Source organism: Bos indicus x Bos taurus, chromosome 22 (assembly GCF_003369695.1).
Source record: "Bos indicus x Bos taurus breed Angus x Brahman F1 hybrid chromosome 22, Bos_hybrid_MaternalHap_v2.0, whole genome shotgun sequence".
Taxonomy (NCBI): domain Eukaryota; kingdom Metazoa; phylum Chordata; class Mammalia; order Artiodactyla; family Bovidae; genus Bos; species Bos indicus x Bos taurus.
The window spans coordinates 26777356-26799329 of record NC_040097.1 but is presented as its reverse complement, the minus strand read 5'-3'; the positions used below and the strand labels follow the sequence as shown (position 1 = coordinate 26799329).

The 21974-nt window shown below is 37.7% G+C and overlaps 1 protein-coding gene across 1 annotated transcript in view; it reads left to right on the top strand.

Annotated features, from left to right (window-relative positions):
* SUCLG2 (succinate-CoA ligase GDP-forming beta subunit) overlaps positions 1-21974 on the top strand; it is a 275323-nt gene that overhangs the window by 147575 nt on the left and 105774 nt on the right. Inside the window, exons 6-8 of the mRNA XM_027523664.1 lie at positions 819-908; positions 8494-8590; positions 20101-20262. Of these exons, the coding sequence (XP_027379465.1) occupies positions 819-908; positions 8494-8590; positions 20101-20262 (349 nt within the window). The remainder of the gene's footprint in view (positions 1-818; positions 909-8493; positions 8591-20100; positions 20263-21974) is intronic.

Genomic DNA, 21974 nt, shown 5'->3' with positions numbered 1-21974 from the left:
CGAGTTCTTAGTGTCAAAAAAATCATACAAAAAATTTCTAGTAAAAATCTTTATTATTTCTTTTAGAAACTGATTTTTTTTTCCTTCTAAAAAGCGAGAATTTTATTTCTTGAAACTCTTCATTTATAAGGTAATAATACTTTGAAGATTGGTTTTAAAATATTTTCACCAGTGTTGCATATTTAAGTTAACTATTTTGGAAGTTAAATTGAGACTATACTTGCTGGCTTACCAATAACACCTACTTTTTTTTTTTTTTTTTGAAACTAACATTTTTAAAACAAGTCATTACATTTGTTAAGAGAGTACATGAAATAATATATCTAAACAACACTCACTATCGTGGAGGGAATAGCCCTTTGTAGAGCTTGGGTATTATTAAAAATTACCATCATCAACAGAGTATTTAAATCATAAGGTAATATTTAACCTATATAAGACAAACTCTGAACTTAACAGCAATATTAGGCAGGAAAAACTTATTTTGGAAGCCTTCCAAAAACATGTCATAAAAATTAACTGACTAAATATTCGTCACTGCCATCTGTATAGTAATTAAAAGTGAAAACTGGCATCCGATCATCTTGTCAGCATGCCACCCTGAAGAATTATATAGTTTTGAAAAGGCTGTTTTATAGATGGTGTGCTAATTAAAATATACCCCATAGGCAGCTGTGGTGGCCCAACTCAGAGATCTCTGGAAAGGTGCCACACTTTTAATTACTCATTTGCACATAAATACTAAGCATTTTCTTTTGAGGTTGTAAATCTTTTCATTTGATAGTCTGAATTTTGTTCATCTGATTCATTTTTACTAGGAGCAAATTGACATTATTGAAGGGATAAAGGACAGCCAAGCTCAGCGGATGGCGGAAAATCTAGGCTTCCTTGGGCCTTTGAAAAACCAGGTACTTGAGCAATTGGAGGTTGGTTTGTCTAACATGTTCCAGAAAAGATTTGGGAACTTTGGCTAATTGTGTCTAATGTTTGTGATTATCAGGAAATAAGGCGATTTATTGTTATTCTCTTTTTTTCCTGCAGTTGTTTATGGTGAAAAAATACTTCCCTGGTGTTGCAAAGAGAATGTTTATGACACATGTGTTTATATACATATATATATATATATATAGGTGTGTACATGTGTAATAAGAATGTGTTGCCTGCAGACACATACAGCTTGTTATGTATGTTAGTTTGTTTTTTCTATAGCAGTGCATCTCCAGTACATCAATTATAAGATGTGATATACTGGTTAGAATCACAGGCTGTAGAGTTAGGCAAACTGAGTTTGAATCCTGTACTGCTACCCAGTACATGTGTGATTCAGACCATCTGAACATCACTTTCATAGTCTGTAAAATGGGGGTGATGAAATCCTAACTAAGAGGGTTTTTATGAGGATTGAGTAACCTGATGTGTGAAAATGCATATTCAGTACTCCAGAAGGGTCACTTCTTATTATTAATAATAATATACATTACCTAATTAGTTGCTGTTCTTTTCTAGCTAATGGGCATTTGAGAGGAATACTAATTACACAGAGGTGATACTTGACTGAAAACAGCTTGAATTATGCCAATTTAGTAATTGTATCCCTTGGTTTCAAAGATAGGAAAATTGTTCTCTGAGCTATTAAGGGAGAGAGTCTGTCTTGAGCATCACAGTCCTGCACTGCCCTTGGTCCTGCCCATGGAGCCTGATTTTATGTCTATGCAGGCATGCTTGCTTGTCTCATAATTAAATCAGAAAAACTTACTGGCTGTTGTTTTCCTCCTCTGTTACTAAGAGAAGCCACCTTAATAACCCTTCATTGTGTGTCTGTGTTTGTGTGCTGTCCTAGGGCTCTGGGATTCTTGTAGTTTCCCTTAATTTAGTTGGGCAGCATTCCTCCAGTAAAACAGTCAATTGCACACTCTTTATTTTCTGTCTTTACCTTTTCTTTTGATTGAGTCTAACTTTAAAAGCTTAAGGGTAACACGAAGGCAAGTTATGGAAAGGTGAAGCACAATAAGACTTTAAAATATATTTGTTTAAATTAAGAGAGGACGGCACTTATTTGAAGATTGGAGGAAAACCTCCAGTGGAAAGCAGAAGGTTCAACACAGTAGTAGGAAATAGGATCATTTGGGACTAAGCCCCAGGAGGAGATAGAGCCAGGATTCAGCAGACAGTTAGAGGAATTAGTCGTCATTTCGAGACTGGTGAAGAAATGCCAGGTTAGTGACCTGCTGAAAGAGAGATACTGGAGGATTCATGGGTAAGGGCTGGTTTCATGGTTTCACTTTCTGAGAATGAGGCCATGAAGTATATTAGCTACAGACTATATTAACTGATCATTTGACATTTATTAAGTAACTTCTTATGTATTGGTGGTGGTCACAGAGAGCTATAGTCGCTGTGTTCTAACCATACCATCCTACACTCAGCTCCAGAATATGCCCTGTAACTTTGTTTATATCCTCTGTCCCTTGCACATCTGTGTTTCTCTTGGGCATTTGCAGTCTCGTTTGCTGGATCTTCATCTACATCACGGCAGGGACTTGGTTGGTCTTGTTCACTACTGTGTTGCCAACAAAGTGTTTGGCAAATATATTAGATGTCCAAGAAATATCTATCATATGCATGAATAAGTGAAATAACACATCTGAGGTGTCTAATTGTAAGAAATTCCTGGGGAGTCAGGAATGAGTAGTTGTAAGTGGCAAGAGAATAAATTTGGAGTGAGTAAAATCTACTCACCATGTGGTTTGAAAGCTCAAGAGGTAAATAATATGTGAAAGTTCTAGAGAAGGCAATAACAGTATTATGCACATCACAAGTCCCCCCCCCACCCCAAACATAATGTAAGAGACAATTAACAGTTATTTATATAGCTCTTAAATGACTGAATCATGTTTCCTGAGTACCTTAAATACTCCAGGTTTTAAGTGAGTTATCTATGAAAGGAAAATGAACCTGCAAGTTCTCAGGGATTGGTGGTAGCTATATTGTCATTATATTTTTGATTTTATGTATTTAGGAAGGTAAAGAAGTCTTTTAATTCATGTTTTTTGTATTATCATTGCCAATTATATGAAAGACTTTAAATCTTCATTTCCTCAGCAGGTTGAACCAAGCTCATTTGCTGAACCCTGTTGAACAGAGATGATAAGAGCAGAATTGTTCCCCAGGGGCTCACAGGGCAGTGGTCCGCCTGCTGACAGTGAACACAGGAAGAGGGGATGTGAAGGAGTGAAAACGGTGGGGTGGGAGAGGGGGTAGGAGAGACGGTGATCTCAGCTGCAGTTGTGTCAGAATTTGTTCATCTGGGGACATCCATTTGTATTTTGAGCAGCAGGACATGAAATGCATGGCACGGGAGCACAGGGTAAACGGGTGCTATGGATTCGGGCGTCTCTGTCTTACAGTGCTTCCTCCACACATGAGCGGGCAGTGCGCGTTGAGCACAGGGGGTGCCTGAGGGGAGAAAACGTTTATTTAAATGATCAACCATTGGTGATCTTCTGATAAACAAGTGGTATCTTAAAGCCCCCTCGATTCAGTGTGACTTTGAAAGTTACTTAATTTTCAGTTAGGATGTGGTTTGGTCCTTTGGAAGTGCCTCACTCATGGATGAACAATATATAAAATGATTCTCTTGTAAAATTGATATCTTTCCTGTGACTCATGCCTGATGTCTCTAAAATATGATGTATTAATATTAGATTTAACCAAAAATAAACATCACCTTGCATAAAAACCTACAAAACACATGTTCCCGGTGAAAATATATTTCAGCAAGAATTGGCTGAAAAAACTAAAGCCATGAGAAAACTGAATATGACTAAAATCCACAAATTCCTCAAGGATGTCTTAATTATCATCTGTACTATTCATTTCTAAAAACATAGGCTCCATGAGTTGTCAGCATGTGCCTCCAGTATTTAAACTGATGAAAATATCTGATCAGCCAAGTTAATACCAGCTCACTAACCCTTCTAGGTATGGTTTATATCTCTGGTTAGCTTTAAGAACCATATTTGAATAGTGCAAGTATTAGTTCCTGGGATGCAATAGAAGGTTTTTCCAATTTTATTTTAACCTGTTAAAACATTTTTGAAGACATTGGTAAATTTGGCAGAGTTTCATGTGCATGGCTCCAAGGATGTTTGATTTTAGGCTTAATTTTTTAATTGGTTAGCATATAACCTTGAAATAACATTAATTGTGGCAAAAAATAAATATTTGAACAGCATGGTTCCTGAGGAAATAAGTGGCAGTAACAAACTGGCTCACAGCACATTAACTAGCAGAATGTTTCCTTTGACTGGTGTTTAATCTGTGTTTTAAATTTGAACACATTTAGAAAGTAGAAGAGCCAACCTCAGCTTGCCATAGGCCCTGCCATTTCCTGCTATTACACCTGGGCAGACTGACAGGTTTTGCCTGGATGGCCTTTATAGTCATTTGGTGTATAGCCTCTGGAATAAGGCACGTTCTGCCTGCAAGCCAGGCTGGTTCTCCCTTGTGGGTATTACAACACAGATTTTATGATGTTTACCCCTTGCAGATCTTACAGCGCAGATTTAGTCTTGCTTCAAAAAATGTTTATAGTCACCTTTGCACAATAATAAACAGTTGTAATAATGGCTGCCCCCCAAGTGCTGTGTTAATGTATAACTACAGTGGCAGCAGCATGAGAAAATTCAGGCTTCATGCTAAGCGAGGTTAATACAGGCTTTAGAAGTTTTGAAGCTAGCGTGGTGTTCATAGACAAGTAAATGGATAAACGGAATATAGTATATACATACAATGGAAGATTGGCCTTGAAAAAGAGGGAGGTCCTGACACATGCTGCATTGTGGTTGAGTCTTGAGAACATTGTGCTAAGTGAAGTTGTCTGTGTGTGTGCGCTTAGTCAGTCAGTCATGTCTGACTCTTTGTGACCCTGTGGACCATAGCCCGCTCCTCTGATCATGGAATTCTCCAGACAAGAATACTGGAGTGGGTAACCATTCTCCTCTCCAGGGGTCGACCCAGGGATTGAACCCATGTCTCCTATATTGGCAGGCAAGTTCTTTACCACTCAGCCACCAGGGAAAACTTGAAATTTATGTTATGTGTACTTAAAAACAAAAACGAAAACTTTTTGAAGTAGCTAGGATAAGATCTTATACTTGTATGCACTCAGAATTTATTTCTATTATGAAGTCTCTCCATATTATTACATTAATGATTACTTCTACCATTGTTTATCCGTATTGACTGTGTGCAGAGGCTGTGTAGGTATAGTGATGCTATGGTGTCCAGAATAGACACCATGCTTTTGTCATGCAGCTCACATTGCACATTTGTTTGATAACCTGGGAAATCTCTAAAAATGTAAAAAAGTTTCAACAGTGAGTCGCTTACCTGCTTTACACTGTAATTCAAATAAAATCCACTTGGATTGCACTCCCCCCCCCCAAAAAAAGTAAACTAAATAAAGGAAATCTTAAGTTTTTGAAAAAATAATGATAGAATTGTTAGGTTGGGACCAACCTTTTCCAAGTCTGGCACAAAGCCAGAAGCTGAAAAAGAAAAGGGTGACATTATTATTAATATTATTAGACTTCATGTGGCAGAACTAACAAAAACATGGGCAAAAAACCAAATGTTAAAGGACAAAAACATTGCTATTTCTATGACATAAAGAGCTAAATTCCTTCATGTAAAAATGCCTCCTATACATTAATATGAGAAACACCAAAAATATGTGGATTTTTCCTATGTAGAGTTCACAGCAAAGGAAATATAGATGTTTCACTCTCATAGAATACTCAGGTCTATTCATAATTAGAGTGATTCAAATTAAAACCATAAATGAGATAACCAAATAGCTGATGGTTGTGAGTTAAAAAAATAAAAATCTCTATAATGCTGGTTTTTGGGAGGGGACATTAGTGAAAGCTTCAATTTAAGATAACAAGAACAATTTAAGATAATCTTTTATTATGTAAAATGCCCACCCCTTGTTCCCCACTTCAGAGAATATATCCTATAGATATTTAATCACTGTAGGATATAAGGATATAGATAGATAGATAGATAGATATAGATACACACACAGATAAGGCAGCATTTGAAGTAATGTCAAGCTGCTGGAAACCAAATGGCCATTATTTAGGAGACAGGTTAAATGAATTATGATACATCCGTACAAAAAGATATTATGTGGTCATTTACAAGATTGTTGTCTCTGTTTTGCTGCTGAAGGCTCTCTGAAATCTATCGGTAAAGAAACAAAGTGTGGAACCAAGTTTGTTTTTTTAAAAAGATGAATGGAAAAATGTGTACACTTGCATTTGTATAGCTGTATACTTTAATGAACCAATAAAGTGGCTGCTGCAGGAGGACAGATAGGGGGCTCTGTAGCTGGGGAGTCTGGTGAAGATTCTGAGGGAGAATCTTGTGTACCTTGGGGATTTTGTATTATGTACGTGTACTATCTAGCCACAAAAAATTAATATTATAAATATTCAGTGTAACTCATTATATATATTTGGTTATATCCACTGGCTTTCAAATTAGGATTTAAGAAACTTCGCACATATACATCAAACAAAATAAGGTAAAATGAATTACTTACATTTCCAAGAGTTCTTTAGTTAATACCAGAATAGAGAAATCACTCCTAGTGTTTATCATGTGTATGTGTGCTAAGTTGCTTCAATTGTGTCTGACTCTTTGTGACCCTATGGACTGTAACCCAGCATGCTCCTCGGTCCAAGGAATTCTCCAGGCGAGAATTCTGGAGTGGGTAACCATGCCCTCCTCTAGGGGGTCTTCCCAACCTAGGGATTGAACCCTCGTCTCTATGTCTTCTGCATTGGCTGCTGCTGCTGCTAAGTCGCTTCAGTCATGTCCAACTCTGTGCGACCCAATGGACGGCAGCCCACCAGGCTCCCCCATCCCTGGGATTCTCCAGGCAAGAACGCTGGAGTGGGTTGTCATTTCCTTCTCCAATGCATGAAAGTGAAAAGTGAAAGTGAAGTTGCTCAGTCGTGTCCAACTCTTCACGACCCCATGGACTGCAGCCTACCAAGCTCCTCCATCCATAGGATTTTCCAGGCAAGAGTGCTGGAGTGGGGTGCCTGCATTGGCAGGCAGATTCTTTACCACTAGTGCCACCTGGGAAACCCCAGTATTGACCACAGTGGGACTTTATTCTAGGTAATCGGTTAAGTAGGTGCTATGAGAATTGAGAAGTTTCAGAGTGAACAGAGAGGCAACACAGAGAGCTAAACAGCAACAGAAAGTGGTTGCCACCTATGTGCTCAAGGAGCAAAGTGAGGTGGTAGTGTCACTGGACTTTGAGATACAGAAATTGGGACCCTGATGGGAATTAAAGTGAGAGGATGCAGAAAGAGAGGAGTGAAAATATCCTCTCTTTTTCCTTCTTCCCAGCTCCTGTCTCCCACTGCTGCTTCGCATTGGCTGAACTGAAGCCAGCCGGCCCAGGAGCCTTGAAAACCCAGCGTACAAGTGTCAGCTCCCCTGATAAATAGAGTAGAGATGGGGAAAAACTGAAAAGAAATCTGAGGGCAAATAATGCAGAATGGGAACCATGAAAAAAAAATGTGGAAATGGGGAAAGCATGGCTGGGAAATAAGTTGGAGCTAAGAATAAGACTAAACCCCAACATTCAGCCTTGATTGCACATTACACAGTCTCACTTTGCTGTGTTAACGGTGAACAGGCTGTGTTTACTGCAGGTGCGAGCTTTCCTGGGTGCTGTCACACCTCATTTGTGATCCTCCCCCTAGCCTCAGATCACATAGTGCCAGCCTGCTGTGACATGAGCAATTAATAAATGTTGGTTGAAAAGAATGAATGAGCGAGTGAATTTCAAGCAGAGTGAGAAAAATGAAGTTAGGGTACAACACCAGGGAAACTGTTGAATATTCTGGTTCTTTGTGGCTTATGCCTTTGGGACAAACTGTTTTCAGTTTGAATTGTGCTATTCTTTAAGTGTACTGTTTAGGTCTTCCATCTTCTTGTTTTGTAACCATTTCCAATAGATACTCAGTAACTGTTGTTTCACAGATTATAGGTTTGGATTGATGAATATGATAACAGTTTATTCAAGCATAATAAGGAAAAACTCGTGGTTAAAAACTCTCGAAATCATGTTTACCTTTTACTTAAATGGAGTTTGTTTGTATTAGTAATTGTAGCTCATATTGCAGTGTAGCTCAGCTAATAGGGACATGATAATTTTCAAAAAGATTCACAACATTTTTTGGGCATATTGAAAATATTTTGTTTCTTGATGATGATCTTTTCTACTGTCTGGAGGACAGTTGAACAATTCCTTCTAATGAATAGCAGTAGAAATTAAAATAGTTATGCTTCTCTTTTTTTCCCTTCAGAAAACCTAACTGAAAATAGCTTGTTATTTTTAAGATTTCATTAATGTAGCAAAATAATTTTTTTCTACTTTTATGAAATTTCATTTCACTTGATCACATTTAGGCTGCAGATCAAATTAAGAAGCTGTACAATCTCTTCCTGAAAATTGATGCTACTCAGGTGGAAGTGAATCCCTTTGGTGAAACTCCAGAAGGACAAGGTAAGAGAAAAAGAGAGAGAGAAAAAATGAATGAATGTAATTATTTATGCAAACTATAAACTATACAAAAGACTATAGAGCAGCCTTGCATTAATTCTTTCAGTAATTTAATTCCTGCCATAGTTTCAAATGCTCCCATGATGCAGTTGAACATATTAGCACTTGAATTTGTAGTCAAATGCCAAGCCTCACGGGAAGTTATTTCTTATTTTATTTAGAAACATCCATCTACCATCATCCCATAGTTTTCAGGTCCCTCCTTGTTGCTCTGATGGTAAAGATTTAGGTGTGAACAGGAGCCACAGTGCTTGGGTGTGATGAATACACCTGCTTTTATGGAACTGGAACTTTTTAGTTTCAGTTTTTAGTTTCTCCAAATCTGCATATAATTTCACATTGTGTCTTCTACTGAAGTTATGTCATCATGGTAGAATCTCTAATGCCCCATCATCGATCTCTTTCACCCTCCTTGGTTAGCAGCTTTTACTTCAGGTGGGAAGAGACTTTTTGTGGGGAAGGTTTTATCTTTTCACTGGGTACTTGTGAATCAGTAACTCTCTTACATGTCAGCACCTACCACAAATGCACTGTCTTGCATACAGCAAGTATTCAGTAAGGTCTTATTAATTTGAGAGCAAAAGCTTAAAGATATGCATGTTTAGGGTCGGAGGTAGAATATCAAGGGAATAGGATAGTGTTACCAAACTGTACTGGTAAATTCCAGGAACCTTGCCTTTTTAAATTATATCTCAACCCCATTTCTTACTTCTTGCTTAGCATATTGTGGGCCACCAGTAACTAAGGATTTACTACTGGACTGATAAATACCCATTATGTGCAAATATAAATAAGTTTTAGACCAGTGGGATGGTACAATGCTTTTTCTCTAGTATATTTCAGAGACTATATAGTCAGAGTCAGAAAATCTAAAATATCATGTCCCTGAAACCTAGAGAGGCCTGGGATTGCCATGCTCTAGCCACGTACATGGGCTAAGCCTCAGGGAATTTTTTGTTTTTGTTTGTAAATCCAAAACAGTGAGTAAAAACATGATAACCTACCTCTCTTGTAGGGCAGTTTTCAAAGTGAGGTGACTGATGATTGTGTAATAAGCATCCAGTTTCAGACACAAAATAGGCTAGTCCCACCCATTCATAAAATAAAGTTGTTGTTCTCAAGTAGTATAAAAGTAGTCCAGCAAAGGTATAGATTTTATATTTTTATCTATTTATTTTTGTTTTGTTTGTATATCTTTGAAGGTTTCAAATTAGGATAGGCAAAGAGCTCATGTTTAAGAAGCCATTGAAATGAATGTTTCATGGCTTACACAAGTGACTGCTAGATAAAATTTTGTGGCTGGTAGTTTATAAGCAAACTACCTGTATAATTAAATATTTTAAAAATTGCTTTTGACTGTAAAATAATCAGTATTTTCTAGAGAGAGGGTAAGAAAATTGTTTCTTGATCTCATACATCCTGTGCTGTGATAAATGTACGTGTCTTCTTTTTTATCATTTAACATAATCCTGCAGAGTTAGGAGTTGTTATCCCATTTTATAGAATACTGAAAAATGAATTTGTTTCCTCCAAGGGCAGCTAGATACTGGAGCTGGGATTCAAACCCTTGTCTTTCGTAGTCTGGTATGCATGTTGATTCTGATATGCCAAACTAACTTATGGTGACCTGCTTTCTTTTCTTCTCTGTTTTTTCCTTCTTAAGCTATTAATTTACTTTAATCAGAGTGATCTAGAAATAGTCTCCAGTTTGAGAGTATCAGTTAAAAATTCATGCCGCATTGAGTGGCTGATAATTAAATCCAAGAGAGGAAGGTCACTCTAAGTCCTTAAAGGTCATACATATATTGCTTTTTAAGCTAATATGCATAAGCAACCTGGTTATTTCATAGTAACAAAAAATGGGAATTGAGCCACAGAATGGGATAAAAATGGTATTTTCATTTAACCCTTTGGGAAGCTGTCAGTCACAAAACGGTTTGCAGCAGGGAAGAGGGATATGAGAACCTTTTCCTAGAGAATGTTTGTAAAACCTCATGAAATCTGAAGTTTTCTTTTTAATTATTAAGAGAAAGTATAATTATTGAGCTTCTTTGAAGGAATCCCCATAAAATACATTCCATGTATACAGTGCATTAAAACATAAGTCTTATATGATATTTTTAACAGGAAAGTTTAGCTGTTAATTTGTTCATTGTACCATAAAGGTTCAGCTATTGAATTATAATCACAATTAAATGAATGTGTTGGCCTATAACTCTGAGCAGTAGTCAAATTAAACCCAATTAGGAAACATTGATTACTGACCAAATGTACAAATTAACTTCATCATTGTCACAGTTCCCTAAAACTTTCCTTTATTTAGGAGCTATAAAAGCAGTCATATATATTTTAGCAATATTGACAATATTTATAATCAGAATACTTAAAGTTTTCCTTTTAGATCAATAATAGGAAAATATATAGCAACCACTAATGCTGAAGAAGCTGAATGGTTCTGTGAAAATCTACAAGATCTCCTAGAACTAACAAAAAAAGATGTCCTTTTCATCCTATGGGACTGGAATGCTAAAGTAGGAAGTCAAGATAACTGGAGTAACAGGCAAGTTTGGTCTTGGAGTACAAAAAGAAGCAGGTCAAAAGCTAACAGTTTTGCCAAGAGAACACACTGGGCATAGCAAACACCCTCTTCCAGCAAACAAGAGATGACTCTGCACATGGACATCACCAGATGGTCAATACCAAAATCAGATTGATTATATTCTTTGTAGCCAAAGTTGAAGAGGCTCTATACAGTCAGCAAAAACGTGGCGGGGAGCTGACTGTGGCTTAGATTGTGAACTTCTGATTGCAAAATTCAGACTTAAGTTGAAGAAAGTAGGGAAAACCACTAGTCCATTCAGGTATGACCTAAATCAAATCCCTTATGATTATACAGTGGAAGTGAGAAATAGATTCAGAGGATTAGATCTGATAGACAGAGTGCTTGAAGAACTATGGATGGAGGTTCAGAACATTGTACAGCAGGTAGTGACCAGAACCATCCCCAAGAAAAAGAAATGCAAAAAGGCAAAATGGTTGCTTGAGGAGGTATTACAAATAGCTGAGAAAAGAAGAGAAGCAAAAGGCAAAAAGGAAAGGGAAAGATATATTCATCTCAATGCAGAGTTCCAAAGAACAGCAAGGAGAGATAAGAAACACTTCCTAAGTAAACAATATAAAGAAATAAAGGAAAACAGTAGAATGAGAAAGACTAGAGATCTCTTCAGGGCTTCCCAGGTGGCTCAGTGGTAAAGAATCTGCCTGCAATGCAGAAGACACAGAAAATGCCATGGGTTCAATACATGGATTGGGAAGATTCCCTGGAGGAGGGTAATGGCAACCCATTCCAGTATTCTTACCTTGGAGAATCCCATGGACAGAAAAGCCTGGCAGGCTGCAGTCCATAGGGTCCCGAAGAGTCAGTCATGACTGAAGTGACTGAGCATAAGAGTGAGAGATCTCTTCAAGAAAATTAGAGATGCCAGGGGAACATTTCATGGAAAAATGGCCACAATGAAGGACAGAAATGGTATAGAAGCAGAAGATATTAAGAAGAGGTGGCAAGAATACACAGAAGAACTATGCAAAAAAGATCTTCATGACCCCGATAACCACAGTGGTGTGATCATTCACCTAGAGCCAGACATCCTGGAATGTGGAGTCAGGTGGGTCTTAGGAAGCATCACTACGAACAAAACTAGTGGAGGTGATGGAATTCCTTCTGAGCTATTTCAAATCCTAAAAGATGATGCTGTGAAAGTGCTGCACTCAATATGCCAGCAAATTTGGAAAACTCAGCAATGGCCACAGGACTGGAAAAGATCAGTTTTGATTATAGTCCCAAAGAAGGACACTGCCAAAGAACGTTCAAACTACTGCACAGTTACACTCATTCTCATGTTAGCAAGGTTAGCTCAAAATCCTTCACGTGGGGATTAAACATGCTGGGTTTAGAAGAGGTAGAGGAACCAGAGATCAAACTGCCAACATCCACTGGGTCATATCAAAAAGTTAAGATAATGGCATCCCCATTCCCATCCCTTTATGGCAAATAGATTGGGAAACAATGGAAACAGTGATGGACTTTATTTTGTTTGGCTCCAAAACGCTGCAGATGGTGACTGCAGCTGTGAAATTAAAAGACGCTTGTTCTTTGGAAGGAAAGCTATGACCAACCTAGACAGCATATTAAAAAGCAGAGACTTTGCTGCAACAGGTCTGTCTAGTCAAAGCTATGGTTTTTCCAGTCGTCATGTATGGATGTGAGAGCTGGGCTGTAAAGAAGGTTGAGTGGCAAAGAATTGATGCCTTTGAACTGTGTTGGAGAAGACTCTTGAGAGTCCCTTGGATTGCAATGAGATAAAGCCAGTGAATCCTAAAGGAAATCAATTCTGAGTATCTATTGGAAGGACTCACGGTGAAGCTGAAGCTCCAATACTTGGCCACCTGATATGAAGAGCTGATTCATTGGAAAAGACCCTGATACTGGGAAAGATTGAAGGCAGGAGTAGAAGGGGATGACAGAGGATGAGATGCTTGGATATCATCACCGACTCAATGGATGTGTTTGAACAAGCTCAGGGAGATGGTGAAGAACAGGGAAGCCTGACGTGCTGTAGTTCTTGGGGTCACAAAGAGTTGGGCATGACTGAGCGACTCAACAACAAGCAAAATATATTACCTTTCCCATTATAACTTTGTGTAACAGTTACTCTTTTAATTTAGAAGTTTAAGAAAGTTGGCATTATACCAAACTTTTTACTTTAAAAATTTTATTTTAAACTTACTTATTGTATAGTTCCTTTGTAAAAACCTTCTTCATTCTTGTCTTACTTGTTGAATATTTTTAAAAAATCCAGGAGACTGGTCCTGTGAATGGTACATAGTGGAATAAATAGCACTGGCCTAGATAATATCTATACTGCTCAGTCTCCTGTGGGGAATTTTTGGTAAGAAGCTCAACATTCAGAAAACGAAGATCATGGCATCCGGTCCCATCACTTCATGGGAAATAGATAGGGAAACAGTGGAAACAGTGTCAGACTTTATTTTTTGGGGGCTCCAAAATCACTGCAGATGGTGACTGCAGCCATGAAATTAAAAGACGCTTACTCCTTGGAAGGAAAGTTAGGACCAACCTAGATAGCATATTCAAAAGCAGAGACATTACTTTGCCAACAAAGGTCCGTCTAGTCAAGGCTATGGTTTTTCCTGTGGTCATGTATGGATGTGAGAGTTGGACTGTGAAAAAGGCTGAGCGCCGAAGAATTGATGCTTTTGAACTGTGGTGCTGGAGAAGACTCTTGAGAGTCCCTTGGACTGCAAGGACATCCAACCAGTCCATTCTGAAGGAGATCAGCCCTGGGATTTCTTTGGAAGGAATGATGCTAAAGCTGAAACTCCAGTACTTTGGCCACCTCATGCGAAGAGTTGACTCATTGGAAAAGACTCTGATGCTGGGAGGGATTGGGGGCAGTAGGAGAAGGGGCCGACAGAGGATGAGATGGCTGGATGGTGTCACTGACTCGATAGATGTGAGTCTAAGTGAACTCTGGGAGTTGGTGATGGACAGGGAGGCCTGGCGTGCTGCGATTCATGGGGTCGCAAAGAGTCGGAAACGACTGAGCGACTCAACTGAACTGAATTGACACCCAAAGAATGATTTTTTTTCCAGTGTGATTAATAGTCTGGTTCAAACATCTAAGTTGATACTACTGACTGTAATGTAGTTGTTTAGTGTCTGCTAGTTAGGATTATAATGGTTGTTAGTGACAGAGACCTGCATCAGCCTGATTTTTGTTAAAAAGCCCCCTAAGGATGAGGGTTCTCATTTTACTTGTGTTACAGAGAAGTTTAGGAGTGAACTGGCTAAAGGAATGAAGGGAATCAGGGATTCTCTGCTTGTCCATGGCTGCTTGCTTCTAACTCTGCATCTTTGTCAGCCGGCATCTCTGGAGCTGTCAGTGAAGATGGTTCCCAGTGCCCCTCCTCCTCCTTCCCCAGCCTTTAACAGTCCTTTCAGATGATACTGATTGGTCCTACTTGGGTCCTGCTGGAATCACATGGTGTCAGAAAAAGGCAGTTTCTCTGTGGAAAAAGGACATTGATTCAAAACATGCCTATGAAAATGACTGAAGTTTTCTTGAACTGAAAGCAAGCTATCAATTAAATAGAGAGAAATGGACTATTTTCCTTACTGTCTAATTGCAGTGCCAGATTTTATTCATTAAATCTGTAGCCAGGTAAAAAACAGGGTTTAAAAAAAAATTTACCTATCTTCATTCATTTACTTATTTTGTAAGATACTGTGTGAGTTTATGTCCTATTTCTTTTCACCCCACTTTCAGTCAGATAATGCTGCACATAGACACTTTTCTTTGGTATCTTTAAAACAATGTTTCTCAGTGGCAAGGATGGGCATCTTGTTCCCCAGGGGCTCTTTGGCAACATCTGGACACATTTTTTTTTTTAACTAAAATATAATTGACATATAACCTTATGTTAGTTTCGAGTATATACCATAATGATTTGATATATATCTGTGTGTGTATCTCTTTAGCCAAATGATCACCACAGTGAATCTAGTTAGCATCCATTTTTGCTTGTTACAACTTGGAATGTGTGATGTTACTTGCTTCTAGAGGCCAGGGATGCTACTAAACATCATACATGGCACAGAGCTGTCTCCCTCATCAGAAAATGATCTCACTCAATATGTCAGTAGTCCTGAGATTAAGGATTCCTGCTTTAAGGCATTTTCATCAGTTGGAGACCAAATTCATTCACTGAGCTAAAGAAATTAAATCCAGTTTAAAACTGAGACTCTCTGGCCAAGATTCTATGGGAATTAAGGCTGGGTGATCCAAAGTTAAATGGCATATCAAATTCCTTTCTTTCTTCAGATTAATTTCCCTAAATAACTACCCTGTTGCTCTGTGCCCATGTTGTTGGTGGGTGTTTCTCTGTATTTCTCTCTTTATACATAACTCTATTTTCGAGAACATTCTCAGTTCTTTACCTCCCTCTGAAGTTCCCTCCCGCCTAGTATCTATTTTTCTCCTTTCACAGCAACTAAAGAAAAGTTCTCAAAAAGTATACAACTCCTCAAACAGTAACATTTAACAGAAAGTGGGACTAATTGGGAAGTATCAGCGTTTTAAGGCCATCTTGGCAAAGTGCATTTCTGTAGCACGTATGGTTATTTATCATAAATGAAATTCAGTACATTGCTGAAGACAAGTTATTTTTCAAACTAATTATGAAAGTCTTATTTCCTGTTGTGTTTATGTTTCTTTTATGTGTGAATCTTCCCCTCTTAAATGTATTTTTCTTTTGTTTAATTCTGTGGCACATTCTTCTGTTAAAACTCTAGGGTCAGAGGCCAATAACTGCCAGTCACGTTGTTCATTGAGGTTGTTGAATTAGCAGCTCACGGGATCTCACACCATTAAACAAAACGACAAAAACACTCTATGAATATAAGTACAGCAGCTTTCTTTGATATTCGTTCAGAAGGAAAATTAATTTGTATAATCTATCAAGCATGTAACCATGTGCTTTTGATGGTGAAAATTGTTTTATAAATATTAATAGGTGTGTTTTTTCACCCACTTTGTACATAGAATGGCCTTTGTTCAAGTTGAATTTTCTATAGAATTGAAGTGTTATTAATGTGATATTGAAAATCTTAATGTCTGAACCAAGCTCAGCATCTCCAAATATATATTTTACCATAGTGTATTGTCTTATTAAATGAAAAAGCCAAGGTCTGAGCAAGGAAGTTTATTTTATTGTGCTCTTATTGACATAAACAATACATTTTTAATCCACCAGTTCTGAACGTGTTCTTGGAGGAGGTCTTACAGGGGGAAATTAGCATATACGTGTCAATCAGTGTTCAGGGATTGATCTGTTCCTTTTGTGCAAGCTGCAGGTTTTGGTTTGTTTGTTTTACTTTTTTGTTTTCACTTTACTGTGATGCACTTTTCTAAGTTTCTCTCTCACTAATATATATATAATACCTGTGTCTATTTTTTCAGTTGTTAAAGTAGGATATGGATGTGATGCAAACTGGAGCTTTGCTGGGAGTGGCAACCTGTTTCTGTAAAGTGACAGTAAATATTAGGGGGTTTGGTGGCATTATAGTCTCTATTGCAGCCACTCATCTCTACTGTTGTTTTGGGACAGCAACCAGAGAGGTATGTAAATGAATGGTTATGACCGAATAACAGTAAAACTGTGGTTACAAAAACAGGCAGTGAGCTGGTCTAAGGGCTATACTCTACCCGCCCCCTCCGACTTAGAGTCTCACTTGGGGTTTTTTATACCCATCTATAACCACCCTGACCTTATGCAAATGCGTGGTGTGATTCAAGCATCACCAAGTCATCTCTTTCAACATCGCCCTTGAAGAAAAATCTTCTCTGTCAGTTCCAAAGCCTGGAATGCCAACCATTAAAATTTTTCCTGTAGGAAAAGGTAATCTGTATATGTGTAAACTCCAGTAGGCATTAGTTTAGATTTACTCTGAACCAAAGTCTAGGATTATAAGGGAAAGGAACAAGTACAGGTCATTTTCAGTGATAGGAAGAGAAGAGAATCCTATATCCTGGGCCCTAAGGACCTGTCCTGTTTCTGAAGCCCCAAGAAAGCACTGTGCATATAGAAGATGGCAGTGGTAATAATAAAAATCACTAGTAAGTGCCAGCTGTTAGTGAGGCTAAGTGCTTGCATGCATCCTGCCCTTCGAGCAGCACAAGGCAGTAGAAAATGCTCTGGTCCCACTTGATTGACAAGACCACTGGACTTAAGAGAGACAGTGGCTCCCTGGTTAGGAAGTACGATGGTTGTAATTCCTCCCCAGGTGTTTTTGATACCAGAGTCTACATTAAGTGGTCAAGTTCAAGGGAAAACTTCAAATGAGGTAACATTATAAACAGAGATTGTTAGGCTGGAAAGCACTTTGTATGTTTGGGACCGTTTTAAAAATACTAAGCAGATTTAACAAATATGTGTCTAACAGACTCCATGTACCTCAAAGGCCTTATTTTCCCTCTGCCACCACCCTCCCCAGAAAAAATTTAGGTATTAATGATGGCAGTTCAATTTTGGTTATCTTTCTTTACTCTTAAGTTGCTTTATTTGCTTCCTGTTTGTGTAGTGTTTTTAACTTCTAAAAGCACTTGAACATATATACATTTGACCTAATTATGTTGTTTACTTTTCTCTAAAGAGAGAGAATGTTTGGCAAGGGCCCATACACCTTTTTCTTACCTACAGATAACCCTGTCATCCCGCTGTCACTATCTTTAAGTTCTTGGTTAACTCTAAAGTTCTCTCAAGGTGGTCCTCAAACAGTGAACTCATTTCTCTACTAGGCATACATGCCATACAGGAAAAAGAGACTTGAAAATCTGACTTTGCAGACATTTAGCTGAGACTGCTTTCTGAGCTTTGCATACATCCCTATTAATTATACTCTCTCTCAAGTAGCTTGTAGTCTTTGCAAGGAGCAAAGATCAGCCTGGACCTATTTTGATATACTAGTTTATTGATCTTGACCAAGAATTCTTTTATTTGAAACTCTTCACTTAGGAAGTCAATTTCATAGCATTTGCCCATTAATTCTGAACATATTTGTTCCAAGTAATCTTGACAATGAGTAATGGAGGAGCTAAAATTGCTAATAAATTAATTAAAGTATGTTTATAAACCCTGTGGAAAGCCAACAGTGACATTGCTTTCCTACTGATTGTTATACAAGTCATTAATTGCTAAGACAATGCTACTGTAGCAAGCAGAGAACATTGGCCTGTTCCTTTGCTAACTAGAATCCTGTCATTCAGATTTCTGGAAAGGAATGACTCATTCGCTCTGTATATTCATAGTGTGTGGGTAAAGTGGTTGGACATTTTGTGGGAAGACAAAGGACTCAGGCAGATATTAAATTCCATATAAGATTGTCCCTTGTCAGTCATTGCTACTTTAAGTACTTTGTGGTTTGGACTTTTATTTATGCTGAGAATTCTTCATTGTTAATATGCCAGTTTTGCACAGATTTGTACCAAAATCCTCACTTACTGAGGTAAAGAGACTTAAAAAAAAAACCCTCTCTCTGGGGTCTTTAACTCCAGGATGCTACAAGATAACGATATTTTCTTTTCAGAAGAAGCAGGTGGTATTAACAAACCATGGTCATTACTTTCCAGTGAAATGCACATAGGTGATTGTTTTGCTGAAAAGACTTAGGTGCCTATGAGTAGTGCTGGTGGAGAACGAATAATATGTAAATTCATGGTCATAGATCCCTGCCTGTCAATATCCCAAGTGAAGTAAAAGATTATTATGGAGTATCATCCTAGACAATAATTTCTGCTCTAAAGGATGTAATAAAAGAGATCAGATCCAAGACACCAGAATGCCACCTCTCCCCACCACAGTAGCTCCCTGATTGCACATGTGGAAGATCTACAAGTCAAGGAAAACTATCTGTGGTCCAGTCCTGTCACTGAGTGAGTTTCACTGTGTCCAGGGCTCCTCTCCAGTAGGAGAGTTAGAGATTCCTGCTGGCACCAGTGGGTGGAGACCGTGGTGCTAATAACGCCTGGCAGCCTTCCATTGTTACAGACCAGTCTTGGCCGCTTAATGTTTTGTAACTTGAATCACAAGAATCATAAGATGGTCCTGCTCACATCAAGATCATGGTATGCTTTTATCAGACCCCAGAGTAAGTCTATCAGCAGTCTGGGGATTGTCTTTTTCTACTTTTCAAATAAGAAAACTGAGGTCCAGCAAGAAAGTAGGTTATTTTTATCAAGGTTACAGAGTTAGTTAAGGATCAAATAAGTTAAAAAATCTAATGTTTCTGACTTGGCATTCTTTCCACCAAATCTTCTAGACATATTAGTGAGGATAGTGACTAAATAAAAACGTCATCTTGCAACATCAGAAGAAGGCTGTAGGAGGATAGCAATATTAAGCATTATTGTCTAGTCTCTCTTTGTATTGACAGGAAAGGTTAACTACTAAAAATAGGAACTGTAATAAAAATTTCAAATCAAAGCTATATTTAGCTATGCCAGTGTGTAGCTTTTAAAGAGTGATGGCAACTTATATTGTCATTTCATAGAAACCAACAGATAAAAATTATTATGCTTTTTATTAGAATGTAAGTCCCTTGAAAACAGGGATCGTGTCATATTTGTCTTTGTAGCCTTAAACTTTAAAGATAAAGCCTTAACAGCATCTTCTGTCTGAAGCTTGAGAAAAAATGACAGTATTCGATTTTATTTCTCTTGCACTTTTCAGCCTGGAGAACTTATTGGATTGGCCAAAAAGTTCATTTGAGCCTTTCTGTTACATCTGACAGAAAAACTTGAATGAATTTTTTGGCCAACCCAATAATTTATAGATCCTTAGGAGATATTTAGGTATGTTTGTGTTTTCTTTATTAGTTGTCTGTTTTGATGCCAAGATAAACTTTGATGACAACGCAGAATTCCGACAAAAGGATATATTTGCTATGGATGACAAATCAGAGAATGAGCCCATTGAAAATGAAGCTGCCAGATATGATCTAAAATACATAGGACTGGATGGGAACATTGCCTGTTTTGGTAAGAAAGCATTATATCAATATAATAATTTGTGAATTTTTGCAGAGTTTAGAGACCTCTGGTTTCTAAAATGTTATTTCCCAATTGCAAGTGAACATATGAGATTTTTGTAGCCAAAAACTCTTAAAAAAAACCCAAAATTTCTTTCAAAAGTTCATTTTGGCCTGTGGTCACTGGTTTCAGGTAGGGTTTCTCACTTCTTGCCCTATGGACATTTTGGGTGGGATAATTCTTCGCTGTCAGGCTCTTTCCTTTGCTGCATTGTCACCAGTTGTGGCAATCCAAAATGTCTCCAGACATTACCTTCTGGTAAGCACAGTCACCCCAGTTCAGGACCAGTATTTTAAAGCATCTCAGTTAAATTTTGACTACTAAAAGTCAGAACCTTTGCTGAAATTTGTGTTTAAAATATATTGCTTTCTTAGAGGAAGTTGAAGAGAATGCATGCTTTAATCATTATACTAAAGTTTGAGGTTCTGTGAAAACCAAATGATCAAATGTTTACTCCATTATGTCAGCTTATTAATAAGACAATTGATTTTATCATAGTCATTTAAATTTGTGATACTGGCTTATTAACAGAGATAAGAATGAGTCTAAAGAGGCAATACAATTTCTGTTATTGTCCACAGCATATAATACTGAGATTTATACGCTTCTGTGTTTCTGGTGGAATCAATTCATTGCACTTGAAACAGAGGTCTCAATCTTAATGGAATTAAAATAAAAAAGATTTGTAGCTCATTAAACCAACAGTATCATTATATTCAGAACTGAACAGACCTAATCTAGTAGTTTGCTGTTCATACAGTAGAAAATGACATCCAATTACAAGTGATACCAAAAGCTCTTTCTGTATATTGGAGCAAAAACTCTCATGTACTAGATCACTCACATTATTCTTATCTTGATAAGCTAATATGCTCTCAATATTTGTAGGCATTTAGAAAGGGGAAAGATTTAATGATGTGTTTAGAGCAAATTAAACGCATATTCTTTGTAGCCTCTGTGGAAGTATGCATGATTTGGTCAAGGTGGCAGTCTCAAAAGGTAGGATTAATACATTTCACATTGTTTTAAGATCATATATAAATTTTTATATTAGTTGTCCCAGGCTTAGTTAGTCACAGTTCACAGGCATTATCTGAGAAATACAGTCAGAAAACGTGAAAGGTACTTTACCTGGAGAGTTTCTATAATGTTCAGGAGACTTTTGTGTGTGTGTGTGGGGGGGAGGACTTTCTAACTAAGGAAAATAATTTCCTATAATTATGCATAGGAAGCAAAAGAAGTGCAATTGATCAATAAAACTTAGCTCTGGAAAATAAGAATTTTGATGTTAAAACTCCTTTTTTTATTTTAAAGAAAGCTTCTAGGATGTTGGCGTATTTTAGTTTAATGATCAGGTTGCTAGTGAACATTTCTTACATTAATTTGAAACAGTAACAGTGGTTAGGAATATTGTTTTGATGCTGTCACTTGTTCATTTGTTTTCTTCGTTTCTCCAGAGAACACATAATCATGCATAGTTGCACTGAGTGTAAAAAAGTATTTCAGTCCTATTGAAGTTGGAACCCCTATGGTTCAACCCCCCGAGGGATGCCACATTCAAAGGAGCGTATTCACAGCAAGCAAAAATGGAAAAAAATCACGTTCTTTACTCAAATCTCTTAAAGAATATTAAAAATGATGTAATTCATAGGGCTCTAGCA